The sequence below is a fragment of the Danio rerio genome, chromosome 12, assembly GCF_052040795.2.
Source record: "Danio rerio strain M-AB ecotype USA chromosome 12, GRCz13ab, whole genome shotgun sequence".
Taxonomy (NCBI): Eukaryota; Metazoa; Chordata; class Actinopteri; order Cypriniformes; family Danionidae; genus Danio; species Danio rerio.
The window spans coordinates 22,647,105-22,658,562 of record NC_141032.1 but is presented as its reverse complement, the minus strand read 5'-3'; the positions used below and the strand labels follow the sequence as shown (position 1 = coordinate 22,658,562).

At 35.7% G+C, this 11,458-nt stretch overlaps 1 protein-coding gene across 1 annotated transcript; it reads left to right on the top strand.

Moving 5' to 3' along the window:
* The first annotated feature begins 690 nt into the window (after positions 1-690).
* Positions 691-7,640, top strand: aqp8a.1 (aquaporin 8a, tandem duplicate 1). Its single transcript, NM_001004661.1, is given in 5 exon segments — positions 691-986; positions 1,837-1,963; positions 2,854-3,068; positions 5,991-6,125; positions 7,385-7,640. Coding segments are annotated over 5 exon segments (783 nt in total). The 5' UTR covers positions 691-723; the 3' UTR covers positions 7,428-7,640.
* The last annotated feature ends 3,818 nt before the right edge of the window (positions 7,641-11,458 follow it).

The following is an 11,458-nucleotide window of genomic DNA, read 5'->3' as shown; positions in this document are numbered from 1 at the left end:
TAAACACAAATGCTAATTAAAATGCCAATATCATTGTTAATTTAGGGCGACCACCAACATTTTAGTGTTTCTTTTTTTTTTCTCGAACGTCATAAATAATCACCAGGAAGTAGTTTAGAAAACAAAAGGCGATTAAAAGACACAAAAAAAGGAAACGTTTCCTCTTCGCCCATCAACGCCGTGCATCCTGCAGTCTTTCTCTGCATTCACTTTTGTCAGTGAGTCCCTCAAGAGAAACATTAACCCAGCTCAACCTTGTGCTGCTATTTGCCGCCCCGGGAACCCTGATTTGATCTGATGGGACAAAAAATAAATAAAACTGCTGCAGGCCCTGTCGAAATGCAAAACCAATCTATAATATACCAATAAATTTATCAAGTTTGGGGAAACTACATTAGCCGGGATCAATTGAGTTGCATAACAGACGAGCAGACCTTGGGTGATACGACGAGAGTTCGTTCCGCACGTTTTTATTGTCCTCACTCAGTTGTGTAATAACAGGCTCTGGATGATAAGCTTTATCCTGAACCCGTCACCCCCCCAAACAATGCTCTCTTCTGCTGGAAATGAAGTGTTTTTTCCCAAGCCACCGAGACTGATGACGAGGGAGCCATATTTGGCCCGCCTCACCGCCACTCCACCCCATCCTCTGCCCACCTTTATCAGCTCGAACCCGCGGCTGATGCCCGCAAATCACCCTGAAGCTCCGGGCAGAAATCAAAAATGACCTCGGCAGAGTCCAAGTCTGAGCTCTTCACTGTAGCCACGGGCGATGGGGGAGACAACCACCAGAACCAGCCGAAGAAGCTGCCCTTCTTCGAGCACTACATCCAGCCGTGTCTGGCAGAGGTCGTCGGCTCTTTCCTCTTCATGTTTGTGGGCTGCGTGTCCGTCATGGGCAACGTGGGCATCAGCGGGAGCATCCAGCCCGCCCTGGCACACGGACTAGCACTGGCCATAGCAATAGCAATTTTTGGGGAAATCAGGTAATTTGCTTGTGTTTTGCATCATGATTCCACTTTACAAGTCTACATTACAGATAAAAATAAATGAATGAATATATTATAAAATATGCATGACATTTATAATATTTACTCTATTTCTAATATTATAATATGAACATTTAAAATAGACACTTAGCCTATTTAATCTATCCAAAATTGTAAAGTTGCATTTTATTAACATATACTTCAAATATTTAGAAGTTTGTGATTTTATAAACGAAATTTTATGTACTTTATTTCATTTATTGTTAAAATTAGAAATTATTTTAATCATTTCTATAAATTTTTTTTGAGGTTTCATTCATTCATATTTAACTAGGCTGTGTATGATTATGTATGGTTTCTTGTTGAATTTTACAGTGTCATCTTGTTATCTAGTTATTAATTCAATCCAGCATTTTAATCATACTATAAAATGATCATAATGGTTATAAAGTCTTATGTTGCACAGCTATATTTTTGGCAGTGGGTTAAAATGATTGATTATTTAAAAAGTATTATTTAAAATTTTATAATTCAATAATTTTAAATAATGTAAACAGAATTTTAGACATGAAATCTGTAAATTTAATTGTATTTTTTGTTTAACATTAATTAATGTTTAACATCTGACTATTCCTATTAGACCAAAGTCTGAATTTTATTATTTTATAAATTAAAAATTATACATTTAATAAACAGTTGTTTAATTTTACATTTTTTTAAACATTTAATTTATTATTTTATTTACATGAATCTTGTTATTAAGTTACATATTTTCACTTCTAAAATTCTAATGTAGACATTTGTTCTGAACTATGATTGTGTAATCACAACACTTGTTGTTTTCCAGTGGTGGTCACTTCAATCCAGCCGTGTCTGTGTGTGTTTACCTCATTGGAGGAATGGAGGTGATCCTCCTGGTGCCATACATCATCTCACAGATGTTAGGTGGAGTGATTGCTGCCAGCCTTGCCAAAGTATGTTTTTATACTTCTATATCAATTTTCATAATTATGCCTATTAAGACTTGAAGCGTAAAAGAGCTTAATACTAAAGAAAAAATATTATTGTAGGTAAACAGCAAAACAATTTAAAGAAATTCACAACATGCATCTGTATTTTGTGATAGTAAATTACATTAGTATCACTTCATAGGATTTAACTGTGAAATTTCATGGGGAAACCACTGTAAATGAGGCTAAAAAATGTTTCCATGTATTAATAATGGGAATTTAAACTCTTTTTATTTGATTAACCTTTAGGCTGCAAGTTGCAACCATTATTTTTATTCAAGATGCTGCAATTAAATTTTTGTTTTGCTGTATATTTATAAAAACGAAGTGAATTCATACAGGTTTGAAACATGAATTTAATAATGATTTTTCAACTGCACCTTTCATTTTTTTTTTTTTTACATTTTTAATAATAAACACAAAACTAAATCTGTTCACTGCACAGCACTGCTTCTTTTTGACTTGATTTGTAAAGCATAAATTTGTTTATTCAATATGATGTGACCTGGAATCGATTTATGAAACTAAAGACTATTTTCTGATAACCAAGGCTTTTATTATGGGGTTTCTAAAAGTTGAAATATAAACAATTTTATTTAACATTGTATAAAATGGGATTGAAAGTTAATGATAAAAACAGTAAAAAGAGTCATGAAACAGTAAAATATTAACACCATATTGAGTAAAATGAACTTTGGACAAATGACTATCAAAAGAGTAACTTTTAGGACCAAATGTCATCTGGTAAAGAGTACAATATCGGTCAATATTTTCTCAGGCACAATTACAAGAAGTAAAGGATGTTTTTTACTTTTTTGTGATGCAAAAATTGACTTTTTGTGTCTTATATTCAGGCTGTGACTACAAATGATGCATTCAGCAATGCAACAGGAGCAGCGTTTAATGCCATTCCGTCGTCTGACGGCATTGGAGCTGCCACTATGGCTGAGATGATCATGACGCTTTTCTTGACTATTGTCGTCAGCATGGGCGCTGTGAACGGAAGAACCAAAAGTCAACTTGCTCCTTTCTGCATTGGACTCACTGTGACGGCAAATATCTTGGCTGGGTAGGAAACAAACAGTGCACACAATATCCTGTAGCCGACTGCTTAAAACAAAAGTCTAGCGAGTTATAGTCATAAAGAGCATTGTTATTCCGGTTTTTTGAGTCTGGAGTCTCAAACTTTGCTCTTGCTCTCTCTCTCCCCCCCCCTCTCTCTCTCTCTCTCTCTCTCTCTCTCTCTCTCTCTCTCTCTCTCTCTCTCTCTCTCTCTCTCTCTCTCTCTTTGTCTTTCTCTCTCTTATTTTATTGTGAGAGTAATAAGTAAAATAAACTTGTATAAAAGTTAAATAATTACAGAACAATAATTATAGATGATATCATTACAAAAAATAATAAATACATTTCTTCAAAACAACAATATTATAATAATTTAATGTATGATTCTCTCTTTACCATTTAACAGCTATTATCTTGACTATATAAAACACACAATCTAAAAGTAAAAGCTTTTCTGTTTTGTTTTGTGTAAATAGTAAAAAAAAGTATATATTTTTAGTTGCTGTTACTATAATCATCCATATCCAAAACAATCTTTCTTGATTGAGGATATTTCTGGATGTACAAAAATTATCTATTAATCAAGTAAAATACATAAATATAGAAATATAAAATATAGAGGTCATTTAATAACAATATAACAAACATAGTTTAGATAAACTACTAGCTACTGATTATATAAAGCCATCATCATATGATACTAAAAATAATATTATCATTGACTATATTTTCTTGACTCAGATCCTGAGCATTGATGCAGACTGTTGTCCCATGATTGACCTCAAGTGTGAACTGGTTTTACCCTTGTAGCTCATTTTAGATTGGTAAATCAGATGGTGTTTCATGTCATGTTACAAAACTACCTGCTATCTTATTTTAGGATAACTGTTTGCAGCGTTTATATAAGACGATATTGAATCAAAATGAAAACTTATTCACTTGTAATAAATGTATTTCAGTGAACATGGAAACCAAACAAAGATTTAATTATACTCCAGGAAATATTTGTTCCTGAGACTAAACAGCACTGTAAATCCTTAAAGATTTTCACCCAAAATGTTGGTGGAACTGATGTTTTAGATCAGTGGTCACCAAACTTGTTTCTGGAGGGCCGGTGTCCTGCAGATTTTAGCTCCAACCCTAATGAAACACACCTCAACAAGGTCTTACTTGGTATACTTGAAACATCCAAGAAGGTGTTGAGGCAAGTTGGAGCTAAACCCTGCTGGGACACCGGCCCCTTCAGGACTGAGATTGGTGACCCCTGTTTTAGACATTTAGTAGAATTTTCTTGAAATTAATCAATGTATGAATTTCTGAAATTTGGTTGCAAAAATTTGATCAAACTCAAATCTTTATGATTTAATGTTAGCAACAGCATAGGTTAAAGAAATAGTTCCCCTCAAGATGAAATTTATAATTTACTCACCCTGAAACCATCCTCGATGTATATGACTTTCTTCTTTCAGACAAAACAAATAGATTTAAGTTTAAATCTGGCTCTTCCATACTGTATAATGTTGGAAAGTGGCCCTTTTTTGAGCTTCTAAACACACAACAAATCCTTCATAAAACTAACATATAAAAAAAAAAAATGATGACTACAAACTGCTGCTAAAGTCTTATTCACACTTTGAGCGACTTACAGTGGCAAATCGGCAAATGTTCGTTCATTTCAACAAAGTGAGCAACTTTTGACAATTCCGTCTACGCAATCTACAGCGACTGTTGGCGGCCAGGTGGACATGTCGAGCGACGCAACAAAGTTGAGAATCCATCAACTTTATGCAAATGAAGAGCGACTTTCTTGAACGACAGCCAATAGGAGCACCAGTAGAGCTCACGTGATCCTCCCTCAGCTCTTGCAGAGGTTGATTGTATTCTCCATGCTGTAGACCTACACAGACCTGTGTGTGCATCAGTTCACCCTACAGAGTGGCAGACAGCTAGAAAGTTGCTGCTAGTGTGAATGAGGCATAAGAAACGTGGAAATGTGAAAAGGGTCTATAATCATTTCAATATATTTTGATTTTGGACATACTAATTCTATTTATGACAGATAGTATGCAAATTGGGACACAGCATTATTTTCCTTATACATACTAATACAAAGCAAGCAGGGAAATTGAAATCTGCAACCTAGGCTAATTCTGATTTGGTAGCCCAATTTACATTTCTGGAGAGAGCGAAATACGTCCCAGGAGCTACATTTTCTGCAGCTTCTGTTTTCGGGAATCCACCAGAGGCCACTGTGTACACTTTTTCAGATCTCAAATTTTTCTCGCGAATACCATTCATGCCTGCTGTTCTCACATAAATCCATCAAAGGCCACTTTTGACTTAATGAACAATTGACCGATCCCTCTCCCTTCCCTAAACCCAAGCAATAGTGTTTTAAAAAGCATTGATTGACCCGCCCACTCCCTTCCCTAAACCCAACCGCAGTGTTTTAAAAAGCAATCCAAAAAAGAAAATCCCTTACAGCAGCTTGATTTTACCACGTTTTCAGATTTTACCACATTCTCACCCTGTTATTTACTTGTTCATTTTATTTTTTGGCTTTTGTTTTTGTCTTATCTGCTTTCTGGAACCGTTCTTCATCGGACTCAAACCCTATTGAAAAAAGGAACCCCATCATACCGCCTTGTAGCCTCCCTTTTAAAGATGAAATGCACCCATACATAGCTCTGGCTACATATTTTGCGATCTCCAGAAATGTTTATAGGGCTATGATTTCAGAATGAGCCTATTTGAAATCTGCTACTCAGTCAGTTTAAGTTGGAGGAGTTCATGTAGCGTGGAGAAAATGTAAAACTGCAGTTCATGTAACTTGTTTATATTAAGTACAATGAACTTTTTGGTTTCGCGGTTGATATACTGTGTGTGGGGTTTCAAGGTCCTCACTGGTTTTGTCATGTGTGTTAAACAGGGGAGGAATATCAGGAGCATGTATGAATCCTGCACGAGCCTTTGGGCCAGCAGTAGTGTCCGGCCACTGGACGCACCACTGGATTTATTGGGTTGGACCTCTTACCGGCGCTCTGGTCACTGTCAGCATTGTGAGGTATTCTTGATTTTATCATACACAATGAAGGATTTTCATCATTTAGTGTATCAGCTTGAACAATGTATTACGACTGAGTAAAGTGGGTTACGCACCATCTTTACACATAATTATCCATATGTTCCTAAGCAACACAAGCAGATGCCAAATGGTGGCGCTGGTGTGCATACCCTCAGAGAAAATAGTGTTTACAATTATAAAAGAGGTGTTGCAATGTGGCGCAGCATATCTGGCGTGCAATCCAATTTACAGGGCCTGTTTAGCCAAAACAGAATGTGTTCACAATCTACTCACCCACAAGTGGTTCCAAACCTTTATGAGTTTTTTTTCTGTTTAAAACAAAGTAAGATACTTGAATGTTGGAAACCAGTAGCTATTGAATTTCATAGAACAGTGATTCTCAAACTATGGTATCGCGTCATCAGCTGCTAAAAATCAATTAAATTGTCGCATAACTAGAGAAAGAGGTGCATGGAGCGTGGTCCCCAATCCTCGGGCCACAGACCGGCACCGGTCTATAGATCAATTGGTACCAGGCCGCACAAAAAATCATTATTTTTTTCCATTTATCTATAATCTGAGCCTGAACGATCATTTATTTTGAAAAATCTTTTATCTTGTATTCTCTTGTTACATCTTGGTCACTTGAGCGTTAAAATTTAATCCACAGGCTAGCAAAATGAGTAAGAACTACAGCACGAGGCGCTTGTGTATTCCAGGTGTCCCCAGTTGAAAACATCTTAACTTTTCAGAATGCCGCACCGTGAGTCACGTGATAAGAACCGACTGATCAGCTTCGCATTTTGTATGAAATATAATTTCGTTGAATAAATATGACTCTGCGTCTTTTTTTATAAGTGTGCAGTGCTGTAGCTGCTTAATTTAGCCAACTGCACTACTTTAATTCAATACTGGTCATTATGGGGATACTTGCAGTTACAATTTTTGTCTGAGGTGGTACTTGGTGAAAAAAGTTTGAGAACCACTGCCATAGTAGGAAAACAATTACTATGGAAGTCTATGGCTGCCAGTTTCCAACATCTTCAAAATATATTCCATTGTGATCAACAGAGGAAAGAAACTCATAATTTGGAACAAGTGGGGGGAGGGGTAGATGAAGAACTGTCATTTTTGGCGTAACTGTCCCTTTAAGCTTCATTTGATGTTTGCTGCAGTTTTGTGTTTCAGTTTGAAATGTTTGATCTTAATTTGCAGTATGCCAGTATAAATGTTCTGACCAATTATTTGATTCATTCTAGATTGGTAATGGGTGACAAGAAGGTCCGTGTTATTTTCAAATGATGGAAGAAGGAACTGAAGAGGATTGCAAGCTTTTTTACCTTGTAAAGCGTTGTATAATATTGACAAACTTTTATATGAATGCAGTATTCTACTCTTTTCTGTATCCTGATGCTTAAATGTCTCTTCGCCAAATATAGTTGTTGTTTTAGTTTTTATACCCTGTCATTATATATTCAGTTTTTTACATTAATAAAGGAAGTCTTTTGTTATAAATTGTCTGGAAGTATTTGTTTTCACTTTGCAATATGTAATTATGCAGCACCAAATTTACATTATTTGCCAAAGTAATATCAGCTTCAGTGCAGAATACACTTGCTGACATGAAAGATTGAAATCATGACAGCAACTACCATAATGAGATGCAAGCGCACATGAAAAATAAAAGTATATTTAAAAAAACTCATTTTTAGTGCAGCATAATACTAATTTTATAATGTTTTCTCTTATACTCGTTTTCTCTTAAACCTTTTATAACTGTTATGTTATTATACTGTTATAACTGTTATGTTTAGTGGTGGTTTTCAGGAAGATGGCAGCAAGGTAGGCAACTACAGACTGCATTACGAAATTAATTTGCGTTTAATAAAGTTGAAAGATTAAGCTTGGGTTAGCGTCCTCACCCGCCCCTCAGATTATCAATATGTTAAAAAAAGATTTAATAAAAAACATGTAATTCAGAAATAAAATTTCCAAAATATATTGTCTTTCTGGAACGAACAATAAGCCAAAACAGCAATATTTTAGTTTAGTTTAGGACAGTCTGCAAGGTGGATTTTTGATAGGTGTTTATAAACATACGACACCACTGCAAAGCAGAGTTCATTCATCGAAGAGAAGGTTGCAGCTCTACTGAGGCAAGTGCTTTTAGATATTTGTAGCATTTTAGAAAAGTTTGTTTTTGCCACCGTTTATAGGTTATTATTCACTTAGAAACTTGTAGGACTAGACTTAAATTGATTTTAGAGGTGTTGTTGTGACAACGTTACACATCTGATGATTTTAGACTCATTTCTATAATTATTATGAGTAATGCAGTGTTTTTCAACCACGTTCCTCCAGACCATCAGCTCTCAGCCCTGCACATTTTTCATGTGTCCACCACCAAACACACCTGATTCAGATCAACAGCTCATTAGCAGAGACTGCAAGACGTGTAATGATTGTGTCAGACGGAGACATCCAAAACATGCAGTGTTGGTGGTCCTGTTCGAATATGTAGGTCTAGTTCTGTGAGTGTGTCACGTTTTTTATTTAATTGGAGACACGCGGCTTCCACGCGCGAATATGGCCTACTTATTGTATTTATAATATGCAAACGCACTGCTCATGTGGAAACAACCCATTTGGCGTCATTTGCTAACTCATTCTGAATGATCTTAAAAACCACCAACTACTCCTAAATAAAAACGGTTCGTTAATAATGCAGTAATTATATTAGTCATGAAAAATATATCATTAACAAAGTATGAAAGTACAATTATTAAGCACATTTTAAATGTAGTTGTAAGTCAAGAATAAATTATTTGTAACTGCAGTTATAAACTGCTTACAAATGTTTATTAATGTAGAGTTAATACTTAACAGATAATGAATTCACTAGATGGTAATGCTTAATAAATGATTAGTGTGTAGTTATTATAAAGTGTTACCGACAATTCTATAAAACATATACATTTTTTTGTATTATAGAATTGTCATAATTATAATTAATGCAAAAGATGTCTTAAGTGAGCATATCACTCCAGTTGTTACATTGTTTTCCAGTTACATTTAGGATTGATTTCTGTTATTTATGTAGAAAAATAATTGTATAATATTAATAATAAATATAAATAAATTGTTATATTTATTTAATTGTATGGGGTGGTTTGCCCAGGGTACCATTAAACTAGAATAATCACTGGACACATATATTTTACTCAAAACACATCAACAACAAACCCAGAAAAGTGATAAAACAGCTCTTAAGTGATCTTAATTTTAATTTTCAGCCTCTTTATTAACAAACAAACAGGAAATACAGAAACACAATCTAAAATGATACAAATTAGGGGCAGCGCGGTGGTGCAGTGGGTAGTGCTGACACCTCACAGCAAGAAGGTCACTAGTTCGATCCTTGGCTGGGTCCATTGGCATTTCTGTGTGGAGTTTGCATTTTCTCCCCCTGCTGGTATGAGTTTCTCCGGGTGCTCCGGTGTCCCCAAAAGTCCAAAGACATTTGATACAGGTGAATTGGGTTGGCTAAATTGTCCGTAGTGTATGTGTGAATCAGAGTGTATGAGTGTTTTCCAGTAATGGGTTGCAGCTGGAAAGGGCATCTGCTGTGTAAAACATATGCTGGATAAGTTGGCGGTTCATTCCGCTGTGGCGACCCCTGATAAATAAAGGGACTAAAAGAAAAGAAAATGAATGAATGAATGAATGAAAACAAGGGCAGCATGGTGGCACAGTGGGTAGCACAATTGCCTCACAGATAGAAGGTTGCTGGTTCAAGCCCCAGCGGGATCAGCTTGCATTTCTTTGCATGTTCTCCCTGTGTATGTGTGGGTTTCCTCCGGGTGCTCCAGTTTTTCCCCCAGTCCAAAGACATGCGCTGTAGGTAAAATTGAGTTAGCTAAATTATCCTTAGTGTATGTGTGTGAATGGGTGTGTATGGATGTTTCCCAGTGATAAGTTGCAGCTGGAAGGGCATCCGATGCGTAAAACATATGGTCTATAAGTTGGCAGTTCGTTCCGCTGTGGCGATCTCAGATAAATAAAGGGACTGAGCTGAAAATAAAATAAATGAAAACAAATAGCTTAAATTGATTTTTTTCAAGCTAAATTGATTATTTAGTGTGATTTCGCTGCACTAAGCACATCTTGAACCCTTTTAAATACTTTTTTTTTTTTTTTACAGTGTTTTAGTGTAATTTTTCTTCGTAATTTCATACCAGCTCTATAATTTTTTAGGTATAGTTTGTGTGGAGGCCAGTTCATGACTGTCAGTGTTTTTTTTCTCTCTCCAAATAATAATTTTTACAAGCAATGGGTTTGGGATTATCATGATGCTGATCAGGAAAACATTATGAAGTAATTTTTGTCTGCCTATTTCAGGACTAAGCAGCACGGTGGTGCAGTGGCTAGCACAATCGCCTCACAGCAAGAAGGTTGCTGAGTCAAGCCCAGCTGGTTCAGTTGGCATTTCTATGTAGAGCTTGCATGTTCTCCTCCTGTTGGTTTCCTCTGGGTGCTCAGGCTTCCCCCACAATTCCCTCACAAAGCATGCGGTACAGGTGAATTGGGTAAGCTAAATTGTCCGTAGTGTATGTATGTGAATGAGTTTGTGTGGATATTTCCCAGTGATGGGTTGCAGCTGGAAGGGCATCTGCTGCGTAAAACACGTGCTGGATAAGTTGGCGGTTCATTCTGCTGTGGTTAACCCAGATTAATAAACAGACTAAGCTGAAAAGAAAATGAATAAATAGAATGAATTTTTAGGACTAACAATCCTATTGGTTCACTGAAACCACTGACTAAAATGTATTTCTGGTTGTATGCAAATTAAATTATATGAGGTCATCATTATACTGTGCTAAAAATATAGACTGTAAGAAAAATGATGTGACAAAATTTACGACATCAAATGTTTTTGTTGCTTTAACTTATTTTAATAAGCCAGTAGGTTTAGCTTAATATGTTTAGTCAGTTTGTAAGTTGAGGTGACTAGAAAATTTAACTTTTAACAACAAAGCAGTACATTTTTTACAGTAAAGTCTTTGACTTTTGCAAAGGATTATCATAAAATGTAAATATTTATGATTAAGTATTAGTAATTTTATGACACCTTGAGTATATTAATAACATTTTAAAACCATCAACATATTTAACATTTCTGCTCAAAGTTCACCAAGAAGCGTCCATGTGATGTTTTACAATGCTATTTGGATTGATAGCATTTACACGCAAGGCCAAGTAGTTATGGCACACTTGACAAATAAATAACACAGAGATAATAGTGGAAACAACACTGCTCAAATGTGAAACTTGAC